The sequence below is a fragment of the Phyllobates terribilis genome, unplaced genomic scaffold, assembly GCF_046119375.1.
Source record: "Phyllobates terribilis strain yellow unplaced genomic scaffold, ASM4611937v1 Scaffold_11__3_contigs__length_659146591, whole genome shotgun sequence".
Classification (NCBI taxonomy): domain Eukaryota; kingdom Metazoa; phylum Chordata; class Amphibia; order Anura; family Dendrobatidae; genus Phyllobates; species Phyllobates terribilis.
Genome location: NW_027362771.1, coordinates 249,456,401 through 249,477,936, shown reverse-complemented (window position 1 = coordinate 249,477,936; position 21,536 = coordinate 249,456,401). Strand labels below are relative to the sequence as shown.

The 21,536-nt window shown below is 46.6% G+C and overlaps 1 protein-coding gene across 5 annotated transcripts in view; it reads left to right on the top strand.

Annotated features, from left to right (window-relative positions):
* The window catches only part of GRAMD4 (GRAM domain containing 4), a 136,884-nt gene that overhangs the window by 46,839 nt on the left and 68,509 nt on the right, over positions 1-21,536 (top strand). For all 5 annotated transcript variants that reach the window (XM_073652145.1, XM_073652146.1, XM_073652144.1 and 2 more), the window contains one exon: positions 6,155-6,275. In XM_073652145.1, the coding sequence (XP_073508246.1) occupies positions 6,155-6,275 (121 nt within the window). The remainder of the gene's footprint in view (positions 1-6,154; positions 6,276-21,536) is intronic.

The window sequence follows — 21,536 nt, the reverse complement described above, 5'->3', positions numbered from 1 at the left end:
AGACACTGGTGTATGATGGTATTAGGCACAAGGTATATATTATGCTGGTGCTGGATAACCATAGTGCATATTGCTGGCCACGTGCATCTAATTATGGCTACAGTATGTGTTCGGTCTCTCATAGTGTCTATTATTATTCTTGTGCTGGACAACACAGTGCGTGATGCTGGCCACATGTCTATAGGTGGCTGCACTATGTATCCTGTCTATCTGCATGCACGACTTAGTAAATGCCGATATGCCGGCTTTCGGCAATTCCTTGGCGTTCTGCCGACCGCACTGTGGCAAGCAGGGTTACTATCCCATCAGTCAAGATTCTCTTCCTAAACAAATGGTCAGGACCAACATCCCAACACGTGTTTTGCCGGATAACCCTGCTTCTTCTAGGAACATTTTTTTTCCCCTTCCTTGTGATTTAATATTGGCAACCTCAGGGAAAAAGTCTATCTCAATAAACTAGACTGAGCAATCAGTAATATATTGGGGACCCTACCCCAGGCTGTAAAATATTATGATTTCTCCCTTTGCCAAACTATAATTGGGATACTTTTAGTCAGGAATAGTGATTAGGTTTTATAGTACAATTTCTAACTATCAGAAATAAGTTACATTTTATATATTCACGCATTTGCATCTTTGATTTTTTTTCCCCTCCTTTTTGCTTATATACAGCCCCATCTAATATATATATATATAATTGTCTTATCCCGTCTGTCTGTCTAGGAAATCCCACGTCGCTGATTAGTCCGGCCGCGGCCAATCGGCAACGCGGGATTTCAGAAAAAAGATGGCGGCCGTTAGCAGCTCATTTGCTGCACGGAGGTCAGCGGCGATGCAGCCGGGAGATGACCTGCGCCAGCCGTTCATCTCCCGGCTGATCGCAGCAGAACTACCCCGACCGGCGGCGGCGGCGCCGCCGCTGACCTCCATGCGGCTACCGTCGGGAGATCAGCGGCTAGGACCTCTGATCTCCCGACGGTAAGTGTGAAGGGAGGACCGGGGAGCGGCGCCGCCGGTCGGGATGCTTCTGCTGCAAGCAGCCGGTCATCTCCCAGCTGCTCGCAGCGGAAGTACCCGCACAAGCAGCGCTGCTCCCGGGCCCACACTAATATGACGCTGATTGGTCGCGGCCGTCGGCAGCGACCAATCAGCGATATTGGCGCCAAATTTAAAGACCGCTGTGCTGATTGCTCCCGGTGTACCGCATACATATTCTAGAATACCCGATGCGTTTGAATCGGGCCACCATCTAGTAGATTATAAGAGTACATGCTCTATCTGGATAAAATACATACGTGATTCACAGACGTCTGAGTGAGGCCTTAAGCAGCACATCGAGCATTCTCTGGTGCTATTTATTGGTGTTGCATCTGTGTTATAGCATATCAATGGTGTTTTAACCCGTTTTGATACATTAAAATACTGTTAGAATGATCTGTTTATACCATAGTATTGGCTATTAATAATGATTTGTATTTTGTATCATTTGTCAATCCAAGGCTTCACTTTATATTGTCATGTTATATAGTGGATTACTTCCATATTTAGCTTATACGTACAGTCATTTAACATTTCGTCACTTTGTGTGATCGCTAAGGATTTTCTAATATCAATCGCAATGTTGCGGTAATTGCCTCATTTAAATAATGTAAGAATGGCATGCGGGTTAATGACTGTTTCCTGCAATTATAGTTCCTAAGATGAGTGTTTAGCATTACACATTGCCAAGTCCAGAAGTATTTGGACAGCGGCAGAATTTTTATAATTTATCTTTTGTACGCTAGTAGACATGTAGACTCCTTTCATTCAATTGACTAAAATATTGAATTAACAGTTTAGGATCTGCAGCATTTTCCCAAATGTACATATGCATACGACAGCACCAGCGCCATCATGAGTCCTTCCTTTCCATTGTCAATCATTCTGGTATCTTGGTTTCATCTTGCTTTAGACTTTTGTTACAGAATGGAGCAGGCTTTTTTTTTTTTTAGATTTCTTTTTCCTATAAAGTGCAAAGTCTTTTCCAGCCTTTTTTGTTATTGATTTTTACCAATAGTTTGCATCTTGAGATAAAATCTCATTCATGAAGCGATCACTTGATTTTAGACTTTGTCAGTAATGCATCCACCTACTCAAGACTGGTCATGACATGGCTGGATATTGTAGAGGTGTTTTGCGTTTACTCATAATTCTGCGATCATCTACTTTGTTTTCCGAGCTTATCCAGACATTTTGGGTTTTTTGAGGTTGCCAGCGAATTCTGTCTTTTTGAATGTACCAAATTGTTGATCCGGCCACCCCTGATATTTCTACTATAATGTCATCCCTCCTCCCACTTCCCTCCTTCCAAACACTAACCTAATAATGGCTTCTCTTATTTGCAGTTTTGCACAATATATACCGTATATAGATTTTTTTATAAACAGCTACTGATTTGCAAATATTTACAGAAAAAGATTCAAATTCTTATGATGTAACAGTTAACATCAAACAATCTAAAGAGTTAATAAATATTTTGTATACCCCCTTAAACTTAAGCTGATTAAAAGTGTAAACTTAAATAAAATCTTGCTTTTTTTAAATGCATTGTACTGGTGTACAGAGGCAAAATTGTGAAAATGTCACTGGCCACATACTTCTAGACATAACTGTAGATGCTTTAAAAATATAAGGCAGCTTAACCCCTTATCGACCTTCGATATGCATTAAGACAGCGGCTGTTAAGCCTATAGTGCCCCCCCAGAGTCTAAAAATCTCCTTGGAGCCTGGACCCTGGAAAGCACTATCCGGGCCGGATTTTCCAATCCCCGATCAGGTGAAGAAAAAAAAAAAAAAAGTGCCTGCTATTAAAATCATTTGTCTCTCTTCTGACATGATAAACTTGTCAAAGGAGGGAGAAATGGAAGGCGCTCCATTGCCGGCATCTCCTGCCTTTCAGCAGCGCTGCTTTCATACTCACACAGCAAATGCAATCCGTATTTGATAAAGGCCTGGGTGCATAAGGCCAAAACGTCACATTCACTTTGGATTGCTTCATGAAATAATGAAATTAAAGATTTTTTTTGCATCAATTTTGTGCATAATTTTGAGTGCCGAGTACTCTGATACAAACATTTTTCTCCCATCAGTCAGACCCTAAGTGGTGATGGGAATGTGAAAGTCTCTTATATGAATGGAGTGGTACTGTGAGTAGTGCTCCATTCCCTGTCTAGAAGAACAGAATGCACATGCGTGACCGATCACTTCCATAGACCCATAGAAGTGAATGGAGTGGTGGTCACAACACAATGCACCACACTACCGCTATATTCACACAGGAGAATTTCAGCACCCCTTTTAATTGCTGGGTGTCTCTAAGAGGTCGGTCCCTGAGTGATCATAATCTTGTGATCAATGTGGTTTGTGACCGCTCCATGAGAAATAATATAGCTGTCAATAATGGCAGTCTAGCAGCTATGTTATGTAAAACTGTTGTCAATGGCTGTAGATTTGGCAGCTTTTTCACCTCCCATAGACGTGAAGGCAGATTAATTTATGTTTAGGAGAAAAGTGACTATTGGCTGATCTCAGCCTTCAGTATATTTGTCTGCTTAGAGTTGAACAAGAAAGATGAACTGCAGAGAGAAATAATCACAGGTGCTAGGGGGATAGATGTAAACCATCATATGAATATGATTTAACAATATTGGCAAACCTTATAAATACTGTATAAATGTCAAATGGGAAAACTTACACATTTCTTTTGTAGAGGAGGCTTATACACTGCTCAAAAAAATAAAGGGAATACTCAAATAACAAATCCTAGATCTGAATGAATGAAATATTCTCATTGAATACTTTGTTCTGTACAAAGTTGAATGTGCTGACAACAAAATCACACAAAAATCATCAATGGAAATCAAATTTATTAACCAATGGAGGCCTGGATTTGGAGTCACCCCCAAAATTAAAGTGGAAAAACACACTACAGGCTGATCCAACTTTGATGTAATGTCCTTAAAACAAGTCAAAATGAGGCTCAGTATTGTGTGTGGCCTCCACGTGCCTGTATGACCTCCCTACAACGCCTGGGCATGCTCCTGATGAGGTTGCGGATGGTCTCCTGTGGGATCTCCTCCCAGACCTGGACTAAAGCATCCGCCAACTCCTGGACAGTCTGTGGTGCAATGTGACGTTGGGGGATGGAGCGAGACATGATGTCCCAGATGTGCTCAATCGGATTCAGGTCTGGGGAACGGGCGGGCCAGTCCATAGCTTCAATGCCTTCATCTTGCAGGAACTGCTGACACACTCCAGCCACATGAGGTCTGGCATTGTCCTGCATTAGGAGGAACCCAGGGCCAACCGCTCCAGCATATGGTCTCACAAGGGGTCTGAGGATCTCATCTCGGTACCTAATGGCAGTCAGGCTACCTCTGGCGAGCACATGGAGGGCTGTGCGGCCCTCCAAAGAAATTCCACCCCACACCATTACTGACCCACTGCCAAACCGGTCATGCTGAAGGATGTTGCAGGCAGCAGATTGCTCTCCACGGCATCTCCAGACTCTGTCACGTCTGTCACGTGCTCAGTGTGAACCTGCTTTCATCTGTGAAGAGCACAGGGCGCCAGTGGCGACTTTGCCAATCTTGGTGTTCTGTGGCAAATGCCAAGCGTCCTGCACGGTGTTGGGCTGTGAGCACAACCCCCATCTGTGGACGTCGGGCCCTCATACCACCCTCATGGAGTCAGTTTCTAATCGTTTGTGCAGACACATGCACATTTGTGGCCTGCTGGAGGTCATTTTGCAGGGCTCTGGCAGTGCTCCTCCTGTTCCTCCTTGCACAAAGGTGGAGGTAGCGGTCCTGCTGCAGGGTTGTTGCCCTCCTATGGCCCCCTCCACATCTCCTGGTGTACTGGCCTGTCTCCTGGTAGCGCCTCCAGCCTCTGGAAACTACGCTGATACACAGCAAACCTTCTTGCCACAGCTCGCATTCATGTGCCATCCTGGATGAGCTGCACTACCTGAGCAACTTCTGTGGGTTGTAGAGTCCGTCTCATGCTACCACGAGTGTGAAAGCACAACCAACATTCAAAAGTGACCAAAACATCAGCCAGAAAGCATCGGTAATGAGATGTGGTCTGTGGTCCCCAACTGCTGAATCACTCCTTTATTGAGGGTGTCTTGATAATTGCCAATAATTTCCATCTATTGTCTATTCCATTTGCACAACAGCATGTGAAATTGATTGTCAATCAGTGTTGCTTCCTAAGTGGACAGTTTGATTTCACAGAAGTTTGATTTACTTGGAGTTATATTCTGTTGTTTAAGTGTTCTCTTTATTTTTTTGAGCAGTGTAGTTGCCCCCCTTAAGTAAGGTTACAGTACTTTGCAGTCTTACGTGTGTTCCACCTGACACCAAGCCCAGGGCTTCTAATGTTAAAGCATATGCCTTGTGGTCTGATTTGCATCCATTGTGCCTTCTTGTAAAGGTGTATTTAGTAGCATGGTGCAGATGGAGCGATGCACTTTACCATGCCTGCGCCTGCATTAAATGCCTTTAACAGGATTTTTACAGTCTTTCTTTTTTAACAAAAATTACCTTAAGTTGTTCTTCATGCAGTATGCAGGCACATCTTAACTAATCCTCAAGTTCAAGGACTCCGAATATAGCAGCCGAGATATCCGCTTTCTGGCACTGTATGACTTGGAAAGGATGCCAAAGTCTGCTCCAGCCTTATCGTTATACTTAGGTTTGGGGTGATGGGTCACTTTAAATTAAGCTTTCTGCAAGACTGGTTTAAAAAAAACCAAACAAACATATATTGGCTTATTTAGCTTGAATGTCCGTAAAATGCTGTGCTTGGCATTGCAGAATAAGCATGCTTTACAAACCCATTCACAGACTACAGACTGCCGTGAATGGCCTCTGTGCTCTGCAGCAGGCTGTGCTGCCTAACTCCAGCTGTCATGGTTTTCCAGGCCTACGTCAAGCTGTAAAGAGTGGGGCTAATGTTTTACACAGGAGTTGCTGATGCTTTCGTTCTCTAATATAAAACATACAGTTGCTCCAAAGTGCATCGTTGTTCCATTTTTAGTATCCTTGCTTTTATAACTTCTAGATCTGCTTTTAATTCTAAGCATCTGTTTCTGTGTTTGTTTTCTTCGTGACAGAGGAAGAGCTCAGGAAACTTCGGGAAGAGACCAATGTTGAGACATTAAAACAGGACCTTGAAAAGGAAAGACAAAAAAGGCTAGAACTGGAACAGAAAATGACCGAACTGACGAAAGCAAGGTAACATCAGCTTTTGTGTTTAATTCCATATTTTAAAGAGCTGTTAAATGATCATTCAAGAAGTTCTCTCCCAGAATATATTTATTGAAAGGCTAAGTGCCCCCGATGCAGAAATGCTGCAGATTTTGTCCGCATCTCCCTGGCAGGAAAAACGCATGCGGATTTTACATGCGTTTTTCCTGCCAGGTAGAAGCGTTTGTCAAGAGTTTTTGCATGCATTTCTGCTTGCGGGTTATCAAGTGCTTTTCCAAGTGGTTTTAGCATCACTTGGAAAAGTGCTTGACAACTTGGTCGCACTATATAAATCCATGCAAACGGCATGGATTTATATAGTGTGACCAAGTTAATAGTTGAAAAAAAGATTAGAAATGCGTCCAGTCTCTTGTATGACTCGCGGTGGTGTGAAAGGACCTTTCATGACGTCATTTAGTCATGTGACAGGTCGCGCGACCGCCGACGTCAGCGGTTGCGTGACCTGTCGCATGACTAAATGACGTCATGGAAGGTCCTTTTCGACCATCACGAGCCGTCCGGGAGCCAGGACGCATCATACAGGAGACCGGGGGCCATCAGAAGGTAAGTATAATGTATATTTTTTACTTTAATTCTTTTTTTTAACAGGTACCATGGTACCCAGGTCTGGAGGAGAGTCTCCTCTTCTCCAGACTCGGGTACCATCCACACATTGAATCGCTTAATATCCGCATGTGTACATGTAGTCATGCGGATATTTTGCAGTTCAATGCAAGTCAATGGCGGCAATTACGCTGCGTGTCCGCAAAATTAATGGACGTGCTGCATATTTTTCCGCAATGATAATCCGCAGCGGAAATTTCCGCAGCATGTGCACAGCACATGCGGATTATCATTGGGGACCATGGGGCACGTATTACCAAGTGTTTAAGCGTTTTCGCTGCGGAAATTCCGCGGCAAAAACGCTTGAAAAACGCATAGTGGGCACGCAGCCAAAAAGTCTGATTTTAATAGTGAATGATGTGAGGTGTTTGGTAAAATGCTCTGATTTACAGTCTGTGCCAACATAGGATATATTTACATATGTCATATTTTGTAAATCTTTTGAAAATCTGTTCCAAACATCGGAATGATTTGGCCAATATTCAAAGGGAACCTGTCACCATGAAAATGCCGTCCATGAAAATGCCGTCCAATTTGCAGGCACCATGTAGCGAGCAGAGCGGAGCAGGTTGACATATAGTCTTGCGAGAGGATTCAGTATAACTTTTTATATTTTATTTATTTCTACCTCTGCTCTTTCTGGGATTCTCGGTCCAGTGGGCGGTCCTGTCAGTGATTGGCAGCTATCTCCTTATGAACACTTGTACAGTAAAAGCTGTCAATCACTGACAGGACCGCCCACTGGACCGAGAATCCCAGAAAGAGCAGAGGTAGAAATGAATAAAATACAAGTTATACTAACTCTTTTCTCACAAAACTATATATCAGTCCGCTCAGCTCATCCTGCTCTATAACATGGTGCCTGCAGCTTAGTCTGCATTTTCTTGGTGACATGTTTGTTGCCAGTTTAGAGGCTGTCCGTTCACATTGTATTAATGACCTGTCCTCACGATAAATCCTAAATATTAGATCTGTGGGGGTGACTTTCCCACCAATCAGACCCCCACTAATCTGAGATATCTCATGAATCGGTCATTGATATCTTGTGCCCAGACAACCGCTTTAAGAATTACATCCCTCCATTGTTAATGTGCCTAGCACAAGACAGATTAGAGCACCATATTTAGAACGACACTTTCACTGACCTAACATTTATGTTTTGGGAAAATTTAGGCTGAGATCCTCTAGTTTTTAATAATTTATAGAACAATTTGGTGATTTCGCTTATTATGTCATCTAAAGTATCCTTTCTAATAGTATGCCATCTAAAGTCCCCTCCTATTCAGATGCTTATTATACGGGTACTAGTGCTACATGATAGTACGTCAGTACAGACTCTGCAGGTTACTGTATGTCTCATACAAACTAGCATTTTGCCACCTCATTGGTGTGGACTGTTCGGAAAAAGGGTTATACTGTAGGATGCGGTGTGTGAACATCGGTGTCTTATTTCTTATGCTTGGTCATGCCGCTGAGCTTGCATATTAGACCAGTTTACTATGACACATACTTCATAGTACATTCTTCTCATGTAACAGAGGCTTCCATCAGAAAGAACAGCTCGGCAGTACTCATGTACCCAACTCATGTGTTGTATATGCTTAGTGGCTGTAACGGGTCTGGGAGGCGGAACCTCTGAGCTACTATACAAGGGGGCGGTCCTTGTAAGGGAGCGGGTGGCAATCAGGGATGACGGGCAGGCAGTCACAGCAGGTGACCGGGACAGTCTCTGGAAGAACGGGCAGGGAGTTACGGCAAGTGACCGGGGCAGTCTCTGGATGAACGGGCAGGGAGTTACGGCAAGTGACCGGGGCAGTCTCTGGGTAAAGGGTAGGTACGACCTGTGATGGCAGAGCCTCCGGGTAGGCTAGCAGGCAGATGGTAGATGTGTGCTCCCAGGTGAGCAAGCGAGAGTCTCTGGAATGGTAGGTGGTCACAGCACGTGACGGCGAAGCCTCCAGGTAGGCTAGCAGGCAGGTAACAGGTGGGCGCTCCCAGGTGAGCGGGCAGGAGTCTCTGGAAAGGCAGATGGTCACAGCACGTGACGGCGGAGCCTCCAGGTAGGCTAGCAGGCAGGTAACAGGTGTGCGCTCCCAGGTGAGCGGGCAAGCTGGTCCATAGACAGACTGACAGGAGTTGGAAGGCAGACCTTCGGACCTCAGGCTAGCAGGCAGGTGACTGGATATCAGGCAGGACAAAGGCAGCAAGCTGGCAGGAATCTGGCAGGTAACTGGCAACGGGACCTGAGGGCTGAAGCACAGGTGAGACACAGGTGCAAACAACATTGCTCGGGCACCTCCATTTTGGAGGAGGTGCCCTTTATATGGGAGGTCCTCCGGCAATTGGCCGGGGACTCCTTAGGACGGCGCGCGCGGTCCCTTTTAAGAGAGGGGGAGCGCGCGCGCGCCCTAAGCACAGTGCCGGGGAAGGAGCGCGCCGGAAGCAGCGGGGAGAGCAGCGCTGGAGGACGCCGCGCCAGGAGCGGGGAGGTGAGAGGGACGGCGTCTCTGCCTAGAACGGGGCAGAGACGCCGATGCTACAGTACCCCCCCCTTTAGGCCCCCTCTTTTTTAGGCCAGAAAGAAATTTTTCAAGGAGAAGCGGGGCGTTTATGTTCTCCCTGGGTTCCCAAGTTCTCTCCTCAGGACCAAACCCCTTCCAATCTACCAGAAAAAAGGTTTTTCCTCTTACCCTCTTGGAGGCCAGAATACTCTCTACCTCAAAGATGTCATCAGCGGAAACCGGAGCAGGAGGGGCACCTGGATTTTTGGAAAAAGAGTTAAAGACAACGGGTTTGAGGAGAGATACGTGGAAGGAGTTGGGGATCCGTAGGGTGGCCGGGAGTTTTAATTTGTAGGCCACAGGGTTAATTTGCCTGAGGACTTCGAAGGGGCCGATGAATCGAGGACCCAACTTGTAGGAGGGTATTTTGAGCCGCACATGTTTGGATGAGAGCCAAACCTTGTCTCCCGGACGGAATTGGGGCGGATCCAGACGTCTCTTATCAGCATATCTCTTCATCCGCTCAGAGGAGAGAAGAAGAGCGAACCTGGTGCTCTCCCAAATAGTAGAAAATTCGCTGACAAGAGACTCCGCAGCAGGGTTGTCCACAGAAACGGAGACAGGAAGTGGAATCCGGGGATGTTGGCCACCAACTATAAAGAACGGGGATTTGGAAGAGGACTCGCTCTCATGGTTGTTATAAGAGAACTCGGCCCACGGTAGAAGATCCACCCAGTCCGAGTGGTGAGCATCCACGAAGTGCCGGAGGTAGCTGGACAAGATCTGATTGATCCGCTCCACTTGACCATTGGACTGAGGGTGGTAAGCGGAGGAGAAATCCAGGGTAATGTCCAGCAGCTTACAAGTGGCTCTCCAGAAACGAGAGGTGAACTGAACCCCACGATCCGACACGATGTGGAGGGGCAGACCATGGAGACGGAAGATGTGGCGGATAAAGTCTTTAGCCAACTCGGGTGCAGACGGAAGACCAGGCAGGGGAATGAAGTGGGCCATCTTAGAAAAACGGTCAGCGACAACCCAAATGACGGTACAACCGGCAGAAACTGGAAGGTCAGTGATAAAGTCCATAGCGATGTGTTGCCAAGGAGCAGCAGGTACGGGAAGGGGCAGGAGATGGCCGGCAGGTAGATGTCGGGGAACTTTGTTACGAGCACAGGATGAACAGGCCGCGACGAAGTCTACCACGTCCTTACGTAGGGTAGGCCACCAGTAATGCCGGGCAATAAGTTGAAAGGTCTTTTTTTGGCCAGCTAGTTTAGAAGAATGTCCCCAGCGAAGAACCCTCTCCCGATCTGGCACAGCTATGAACGTCTTACCGGGTGGAAGACGAGTTAGATCCAAGGGAGCCACATTCATCACCTTGGAGGAGTCGATGATGTGCGTAGGTTCCTCCTCTTGATCGAAGGACAGGAAAGACCGAGACAAGGCATCAGCTTTGACGTTCTTGTCCGCCGGACGGAAATGAAGAGTGAAGTCGAAGCGGGCAAAAAACAACGACCACCGGGCCTGGCGAGGATTGAGCCTCTGGGCATTTTGGAGATATGCCAGGTTTTTGTGATCCGTGTAGATAATTACCGGGTAGAGAGCCCCTTCAAGCAGATAGCGCCACTCTCCTAGTGCCAATTTGATGGCTAGCAATTCCCGGTCTCCAATGGAGTAGTTGCGCTCCGACGAGGAGAAGATTTTGGAGAAGAAGCCGCACGTTACCATTCTCCCGGTAGAAGACTTCTGGGTGAGCACCGCTCCGGCTCCGGAGGAGGAAGCATCAACCTCCAGGTAGAATTGTTTATTACAGTCCAGACGGTGCAGGACGGGAGCAGAGGCGAAGGCTTTCTTTAGGGAAAGGAAGGCCTCCTCGGCTTCAGGCGACCATATCCTGGGGTTAGCCCCCTTACGGGTAAGTGCAGATATGGGAGCAGTCCGAGACGAGAAGTGTGGGATGAAAAGACGATAATAATTAGCGAAGCCCAGAAATCGCTGTATCGCCTTCAAACCTTCATGACGAGGCCATTTTAGAACGGAAGAGAGCTTCTCGGGATCCATTTGCAGACCTGTTTGGGAGATGACATAGCCCAAGAACGGAAGGGAGGTCTGATCGAAGAGGCACTTCTCGTATTTGGCGTAAAGGTGGTTCTGCCGAAGCCTAAGCAGGACCTGACGAACATCCCTCCGGTGTGTGGGGAGATCCGGAGAGAAGACCAAGATGTCGTCCAGGTATACCACTACGCAGGAGTACAGGAGGTCACGGAAGATGTCATTGACTAGTTCCTGAAAGACCGCGGGAGCATTACAGAGACCGAAGGGCATCACAAGGTACTCGTAGTGACCGTCCCGGGTATTGAATGCCGTCTTCCACTCGTCTCCTTGACGGATACGGACCAGATTATACGCTCCTCGAAGATCCAGCTTGGAGAAGATCCTGGCGCCCTTGAGCCGGTCAAACAATTCGGAGATGAGTGGCAGGGGATATTTGTTTTTTACCGTAATGAGATTGAGTCCTCTGTAGTCAATACAGGGACGTAGCGAGCCGTCTTTCTTTTTGACAAAGAAGAATCCGGCTCCAGCCGGGGAGGTAGATTTTCGGATAAATCCCCTAGCCAGATTCTCTTCAATGTACTCAGACATGGCTCGGGTCTCGGCTGCAGATAACTGGTAGATACGCCCACGGGGAGGAGTGGTGCCAGGTACCAGGTCGATCGGGCAATCGTATGGCCTATGGGGCGGCAACGTCTCAGCTTCCTTCTTACCGAAGACGTCCGCATAGGGCCAGTAGGGAGCCGGGAGACCAGGTAAATTAGCTGGAGTAGGCTGAGGGCGAAGTGGACGGACCGGAACCAGGCAGGTCCTATGGCAGTCAGGACCCCATCGGAGTACTTCACCGGACCGCCAGTTCAATACGGGTTCATGTGTCTGGAGCCAAGGTAGACCTAGCAACAAGGAGTGAGAAAGTCCGGACAGCACATGGAATGAGATCTCCTCAGAGTGCAGCATTCCCACCTGTAGGGTTATAGGTTCGGTGACGAGCAGGATGGTCTCCGAGAGAAGTCTTCCATCCACGGAAGCAACTGACAATGGCTCCGCCAGGGACTTGGTGGGAATATGGTATCTCTCTACCAGAGACTGGGCGATGAGGTTTCCAGCAGCTCCAGAATCCAGATGGGCGAGTTCGAAGAGACGGTTTTCTCCCCAAGCAATAGAGACCGGTAAGGTCAGAGACGGAGAGGACTTACTTTTGTCTAGGACGACCTCTCCGAGTGGTCCTAGACACTGGCGTTTCCCGGCTTTTCCGGGCAGGAACGGATGAAGTGCTTCTTACTGCCACAATAGAAACAGCTTCCCTCGGCTCGGCGAGATTCTTGGCGAGAACCGACCATCTTGGTCTGGTCGACCTGCATAGGCTCAGGAGAGACGGAGGGAGTGACGGGTTGCTGAAAAGTAGGAGCTAGGCGTGGAAACCTCCTCTCACGGGTGACCTCTTTGGCACGCTCCTGGAACCGCAGGTCAATCCAGGTGGCAAGAGCTATCAGGTCATCGAGGGTGGTAGGAATGTCCCGACCGGCAAGTTCATCTTTAATACGGCCGGACAGACCCTCCCAGAAGACTGAAACCAGAGCGTCATTATCCCAGGCCAGCTCCGAGGCAAGGGTACGGAACCGTATGGCATATTGGCCCACGGTGAGGCTTCCCTGACGGAGGCGTAGCAGTGACGATGCGGATGAGGTCTTCCGTCCGGGTTCGTCGAAGACTTTCCGGAAGGCCGTGAGAAAGGCAGGCAAGTTGGACACCAGGGGGTCTCCTCTCTCCCATAGAGGATTTAGCCAGGCCAGAGCCTCTCCGGTGAGATGGGACATGATGAAGGCAATTTTGGCCCGGTCGGAGTTAAACTGGTGGGACAGGAGTTCAAAGTGCAGGGTGCACTGATTTATGAAGCCCCGAGCCTGAGCGGAGTCGCCTCCGAAGCGAGGAGGTGCAGAAAGCCGGGGTCCGGGGTAGGATACCATAGTGTTGGTGGACAGCGGAGCTGTCGGATTGCGAATCATGGCGCTGGCGGAGGTTGCTGGCGGAGCAGTCAGAGTGTCCAGGCGAGAATTGACATTCCTCAGGTGACCCAGGATGGACTCCTGTTGGGACCTCTGGCGGGACAGTTCATGACACAGGTCCGAGAGCGAGGGAGCTTGGGTGCCACCGGGTTCCATGGCCCGAGCAAACTGTAACGGGTCTGGGAGGCGGAACCTCTGAGCTACTATACAAGGGGGCGGTCCTTGTAAGGGAGCGGGTGGCAATCAGGGATGACGGGCAGGCAGTCACAGCAGGTGACCGGGACAGTCTCTGAGTGGACGGGCTGGAGGTCACGGCAAGTGACCGGGGCAGTCTCTGGAAGAACGGGCAGGGAGTTACGGCAAGTGACCGGGGCAGTCTCTGGATGAACGGGCAGGGAGTAACGGCAAGTGACCGGGGCAGTCTCTGGGTAAAGGGTAGGTACGACCTGTGATGGCAGAGCCTCCGGGTAGGCTAGCAGGCAGATGGTAGATGTGTGCTCCCAGGTGAGCAAGCGAGAGTCTCTGGAATGGTAGGTGGTCACAGCACGTGACGGCGAACCTCCAGGTAGGCTAGCAGGCAGGTAACAGGTGGGCGCTCCCAGGTGAGCGGGCAGGAGTCTCTGGAAAGGCAGATGGTCACAGCACGTGACGGCGGAGCCTCCAGGTAGGCTAGCAGGCAGGTAACAGGTGTGCGCTCCCAGGTGAGCGGGCAAGCTGGTCCATAGACAGACTGACAGGAGTTGGAAGGCAGACCGTCGGACCTCAGGCTAGCAGGCAGGTGACTGGATATCAGGCAGGACAAAGGCAGCAATCTGGCAGGAATCTGGCAGGTAACTGGCAGGTAACTGGCAACGGGACCTGAGGGCTGAAGCACAGGTGAGACACAGGTGCAAACAACATTGCTCGGGCACCTCCATTTTGGAGGAGGTGCCCTTTATATGGGAGGTCCTCCGGCAATTGGCCGGGGACTCCTTAGGACGGCGCGCGCGGTCCCTTTTAAGAGAGGGGGAGCGCGCGCGCCCTAAGCACAGTGCCGGGGAAGGAGCGCGCGCCGGAAGCAGCGGGGAGAGCAGCGCTGGAGGACGCCGCGCCAGGAGCGGGGAGGTGAGAGGGACGGTGTCTCTGCCTAGAACGGGGCAGAGACGCCGATGCTACAGTGGCACGGATTGGCATAGATCATGGTTTCATACTGTTGAGAAATGTATTTCTTTATCAACCCAATAACCATGATCTTAAAGTAGTCGTACAGGGAAGATAACTGAAAGGGGTTGTCCACTACGCTGACAACCACTGCTTAATCTGTATGTTTGTTCCTCTTCTATTTGCCGCCTCCGGTGTCAGTGCCTTACAGCAGTGTCGAAACTGGCTCTACAGGGGCTGTACTGATCCTTGTGGCCAATCAATACTAGCTCTGCTCCGTTCTCCAACAGTCGTAGTGGACATCCGGATGAGGGGAGAGCACATCAGCTGCTCTCACTTCCTCTAGATGTCTTGAATTTGTCCAAAGGATTGAAGCGTGAAGAGAACACTGATTGGCTGCAGGGCTCGCGTGACATAACAAAGTGCTGGCTTCGGAGGTGAGTACAAGTGGCGTTCTATTACTGGGCAAAACAAAGGGATTCAGAAGTGGTTGTCCAAGTAAACAACCCCTTTAAATTTTCTCAATACTGGTTAAAGTAGGAGATGTACAATGAAAGTAACACAATGCTACTTATTGTCACCATCAGGAGCTATGAGTAAAGAAGACAACAAATCCAATAGTTATCACCGTATACGTAATCTCTCCAGCAAAGCCCCGTCAGACATCAGCTGCAAAAATAATCTGCTAGCTAATAACTTGGCTGACTGCGCGGTTTTCCACAGGGACAGATGAGATGTATGCCTACTGATCACCTGCTTTGACTTCAGCTGTACACTTCACACTTCCATATTCTATTGTTTGTCACATGATCGTCAGAGAACCTGATTTATGGGAACTTCTTTTCCATCTGTCCCTTTTTGTTCAACACAAATATATATAATTTACAAAGCCTATGCAGCTTCTCATTTGTTAGAACTAAATATTTGTTCACCTACATAGCAGCTGGATAATTCCCCTTGTATGATATTTACAGTTTCAGCTAATCAAACCTATTCATTGTTATTAAAAATTATACCTTGGATATGTCCTAAATCTCAAAGATGGGAACACCCCATTGAGGCATTATAGGTGAAAGTATATTTCTTTCCCAGTGTGCAATATAATCCGTGTCTCACAATTTTCCTTACTTATTGTTCTATTGTTTTGGAATATTGGCTATTTTATTTTTATCCAATATTCCCAACTGCTCTGCATTTTTTGCTAAACATAGTAGAATTTATTACACTGATAGCTATTGATATAGTTGCATAGGTTGAACGTGATGGACCTAGGTCTTTGTTCATCCTTTCTCCACCAATTATAAATTCTTTGTCACTAAATTATATGTAACCCACAATGTTATGTGTATTAAGGAAATCAACCAGCCCTTTTTTTTTATAAAGCGGTTAGTGTCTGCCATTAGTACCTCTTGTAGTAGGTCATTCCACATTCTGACTGTAAAGAATCGCCTTTCTTCCACCTGTAATGAGTGCCCCCTAGTCCTTAATATTAATAATTCAGGTGCCAGTCCTTTGTATTGACCACACATTGGGATCACAGGATTTTATCTTTTTATACACCCTAAAATCTTGTTAGCTTTTGCAGCTGCTGCTTGACATTGAGTGCTGCTGCTCAGCTTACTTGTAACCAGAATACCCAAATCTTTCTCCTGTTCTGTAGTCCTGTGTATACTCCCATTTAATGTATATGCAGCAATAGGATTACTCCGTCCTAGGTGCATTACTCTACATTTATCTACATTCAACCTCATCTGCCAAGTGTTTGCCCATTCAGTCATCTTATCCAGATTGTTTTGTAATATTGTAATGTCAAGGTCAGATTTTAATATCCTACATAGTTTGGCGTCATCCGCAAAGACTGACATTTTACTCTTAATCCCTTCCTCTTAATAAAGAGGTTAAAAAGGCTTATTATATGGATACTTGGAAGGGCAAAACGTGATGGGGCAGCTGGAACATCCCTACAGCTACATAGCTGTGAGTGCTTTATTATCCATTTATTAGCAGCTGTTCGGCAGTTTGGTTAAATGGGTTGTCCGGTTCAAAATAAGTCTGCAGTGACTCTGCAACTTATGAATCCCCCCAGCGCCCGCACTCTGCGCTGCAGGGATTCACTGGTTTCTGAGCCAGGACCGGCGGGTATGTATGCATTATACCTACTCCCGGCCAGAGCCCGTCCAGTGGGCGTTGCCTCATTCCATACACTTGTATTGAGCGAGGTCTGTCCAGTCTAGTGACATGGCCATCCAGTGGACATGGCCCACTAGTGGGCATGGCCTCGCCCAATACAAGTCTATGGAGCGAGGCCGTGCCTACTAGATGGGCTCTGGCTGGGAATAGGTACAGTATAATGCATACATACTCACCGGTCCTGGCTCAGAAACCGTCGAATCCCTGCAGCGCACAGTGCCTGCGCTGGGGGGATTCAGAAGTCAGAGTGTCTGCAGACTTATCATTTTGGACCGGACAACCCCTTTAAGGCAACTTATGGGGAAGTATTTGGAAATCCACACTGCCTTCTTGCTTTATATTAGCACGTCTTGCGCAGGACTTGTTGGGTGTATTTGGTTATGTCTCCACATATCATGGCAGCATCATGTTTCCAAATGAATATATTTGTCATTGTACTATTTTATTTAATAATAAAGTTATTTTTGGGCACAATATACTTTGTGTTTTTCTGATGTGCTCTGGTTTACAGTGGTTATGGATACTTGTGTAGCCTTGCTTACCTTTTAACACCTAACGGCTTCTGGTTTATTAATAATGGACAGTCCTTGTTTTCTAGGTTTCCTCTGACAGTAAACTAATCACAAGGTGTCCCAATGCTACGAGCCCGACCAATTGACTGCAATCTTTGCAGTATATTAAACCATTTTGAGTAATTCAATCCCATAGTGAACAGGTCTGACAAGACTAATTTTGCCACTTTTCTTAGTTTTTGCATCCTCCAGCAGCCATAATTCACACGTATGTGTATGTTTTGCAATGCAATGTAGAAAAACTAATTTTGTTTCATTTTTTTTTAATTTTTTTTTACTGTTCGTGTTTCATACCATATAACCTGTGAAATGAATTCACCATGTTTGTACAGTTGTGTGGTTATCGATTTTTTTATTTTTTTTGCATATGTCTTATACATGGTTTTTATTTTTTACACAAACTGTCCCAAGAGATCATTGACTTTCTGTGGATTTTTTTTCTCTTTGAAATTCTGTAACTGGTGCATCCGTACGAGCCCCAATTAAAGGGGAAAGCGGCCCCCTGCTGTGTCAGTGGCAGAGCTGATCTGGGTGTGCTAGTCCCCAGCAGCTGTGCTATTCCAGCAATCTTGGCACCGGGTTACAGCCCTGGATCCTTTGCCATAATTTTATGGTGCTTGTTTATTTGGTGAAAGAGGTTTTCTGAAGCTTCTAAAAATTTAGCTAAGAGCAGGAAGTAGTTTAAAGGGGTTGTTGAAAACAGGGCTGTGGAGTCGGTGTCTGTGCTCATTTTGGTGTATAAAATGGAAAGACTCCGACTCCTAAAATATATAATAAATTGGGTGCTGTAGATCAATGCCGTTTGTGGGGAATATTTTTTCAAAGGCATTTGGGAAAGTTATGAAATGTCCTATAAATGGCTGTTCTAGTCCTGATCTAAGGCTACATTCACACACAGCGTTTTTGCTGTGTTTTTTGAGGATGCTTTTTAAAAAACCGCATCACCTGAAAGGTTTTTGAGCTCATAGATAATGTTTTCAATAGCAAAAGCAGATTAGAAAAAGGCAGAACAAACTGACACGCTCATTCTTTGTGAGGATCCATTTTTGAGCCCAAAAACGGATCCTCACAAAACGATGTGTCTGAATGTCATATCTTGAAACCCATTGACTTTGCTGGGATGCCCAGAGACACTGCATTTTACAGCAAAAAACGGATCCGCAAAAACAGTGTGTGTGAATCATGTATAAACGTGACTCATAGCTCATGGTAAGGGATTTAGTGTCCCATGACCAGTGACTTTCCTGGTCTCTTTTTCCTTTTCCATCCTGCATATATGTGATTTGCACTGCATTTTTTGAAGCCTTTGTCTGGACCTCGTTCTAACTGTATGAGGTACTTTCCTCTTGCTCTGGTTTTCAATTGGACCCAGTTCATTTACTGTGTTTGTATGAGTTTTGTTCAATAAAATTGTCTATTTTTCAAAATGATTGACTCCTGGATCTCTTCATGACTCCTATTTGGTGCGTTGTAGGTAATATATTTATAGGACATTTCATAACGTTCCCGAATTCTTATGAAAAAATATTCCCCACAAACTACATTGAACTACTGTACCCAATTTATTGTATATTTTAGGAGTCGGCGTTGGTCCATTTTATACCGACTCCCGACTCCACAGCCCTGCTTCCACCTCCTCAACCTATTTCTCACGAGTAGTGTTTTTGTAATCAGCAGAGGCTCCATCGGCAACCGAACACACATCCTTTTCCAAATGCCTGTTGGTTCTTATAAACATCTAGATTTAATTAGTTTCTTTAATAACAGAAATGGTCTAATAACCTAAAAAAAGACTGATTCTCGGGGTGTAGCACCCGGCGCCAACCAATTTAGGAATGATTTTAAGAAGTGCCTTTAGCTAGTTCTTGATTTCTCTTGCTTGCTGACTGTCCGATGTAATTTTATTTTGTCCTACTTGGGGTTCAATCACATTTCTATCTCTATTATTCACATTCCTTCTGCTGCATCTTTTTATCTTTGTACAAGCTTATTGGAGAAGGCGTATTCTAGTGTAGATAAATAATGTGTTCGAGGATGATGGGAATCTATTATAGACATTGAAATGTCTGCATAAAGGCCAGGGTGATATTCTTTTTCTTTACAAACTCCTTGCCTTAATGCTTCCAGTGCAGCCTCAGCTGAACCTTGATGGTAACAGATGCTGCCTGGTTTTTAATTTAATATGACTCGTTCACCCTTTTATCCATTTACAGATGTAGCCCTGGGCACTATATTGTATAGGAAGACGTCTGAGCCGTACAAGTGCTTCCTACATTTTGTCCTCAAGCTTTTTTTAATGAGCCTGTATTTATGTATAAGTCAAGAAACGTGACTAATTCATCTTACTTGTCGTCATAGTAAGAATGAATATTCTAAGCACTCAATAAGTAAAAGCTCTGTTATCTTAGTTCTTGTATATACCTTCCCTATCTACAGGCTGGGCCTGGTCTTGTGGATCAGCTCCATTCACTGTTCCCAATATGTTACCATTTTTAGTTCCAAAAGATAAGATGAGGGTTGTTTTTTTTTGGGGGTGGGGGGGGGGCGAGATCATATTTTCTGCCAACTTTAAAAAAAATGAAAAGGGTGATGTTTGGCACATATTGGCTGCTTGAAAAGTGACAGATCTGTAACTCTGGATGTCATATCCATCTATTGAAAGTTAAAGGGAACCTGACAGGTCCGCCATGCTCACCAAACCGCCACCATGTGTTTGTTCTTTTGTTTACACCGTGCCTAACCATGTACACCCGACATTAAATTATGAAAGTCATCGCATCCAACTCGTTTAATTTTTTTTATTATTATTTAGTTGTTTATTTTTTAATTCTAAGCACAAAGTAAAGCCGTGTAACTTTGCTCCCTATTAGAGCTCTTAACAGGTTTCTACTACTAAGGACTCACATTTTAGTGTTTTTTGTAACATGCTCAATTGTAACTATTTTTCACCTCATATATTTATTGTACACTGCTCAAAAAAATAAAGGGAACACTCAAATAACACATCCTAGATCTGAATGAATGAAATATTCTCATTGAATACTTTGTTCTGTACAAAGTTGAATGTGCTGACAACAAAATCACACAAAAATCATCAATGGAAATCAAATTTATTAACCAATGGAGGCCTGGATTTGGAGTCACCGCAAAATTAAAGTGGAAAAACACACTACAGGCTGATCCAACTTTGATGTAATGTCCTTAAAACAAGTCAAAATGAGGCTCAGTATTGTGTGTGGCCTCCACGTGCCTGTATGACCTCCCTACAACGCCTGGGCATGCTCCTGATGAGGTTGCGGATGGTCTCCTGTGGGATCTCCTCCCAGACCTGGACTAAAGCATCCGCCAACTCCTGGACAGTCTGTGGTGCAACGTGACGTTGGTGGATGGAGCGAGACATGATGTCCCAGATGTGCTCAATCGGATTCAGGTCTGGGGAACGGGCGGGCCAGTCCATAGCTTCAATGCCTTCATCTTGCAGGAACTGCTGACACATTCCAGCCACATGAGGTCTGGCATTGTCCTGCATTAGGAGGAACCCAGGGCCAACCGCACCAGCATATGGTCTCACAAGGGGTCTGAGGATCTCATCTCGGTACCTAATGGCAGTGAGGCTACCTCTGGCGAGCACATGGAGGGCTCGCCAGAGGTAGCCACCCCAAAGAAATGCCACCCCACACCATTACTGACCCACTGCCAAACCGGTCATGCTGAAGGATGTTGCAGGCAGCAGATCGCTCTCCACGGCGTCTCCAGACTGTCACATCTGTCACATGTGCTCAGTGTGAACCTGCTTTCATCTGTGAAGTGCACAGGGCGCCAGTGGCGACTTTGCCAATCCTGGTGTTCTGTGACAAATGCCAAGCGTCCTGCACGGTGTTGGGCTGTGAGCACAGCCCCCATCTGTGGACGTCTGGCCCTCATATCACCCTCATGGAGTCGGTTTCTAACCGTTTGTGCAGACACATGCACATTTGTGGCCTGCTGGAGGTCATTTTGCTGGGCTCTGGCAGTGCTCCTCCGGAGGTAGCGGTCCTGCTGCTGGGTTGTTGCCCTTCTTCGGCCCCCCTCCACGTCTTCTGGTGTACTGGCCTGTCTCCTGGTAGCGCCTCCAGCCTCTGGACACTACGCTGATAGACACAGCGAACCTTCTTGCCACAG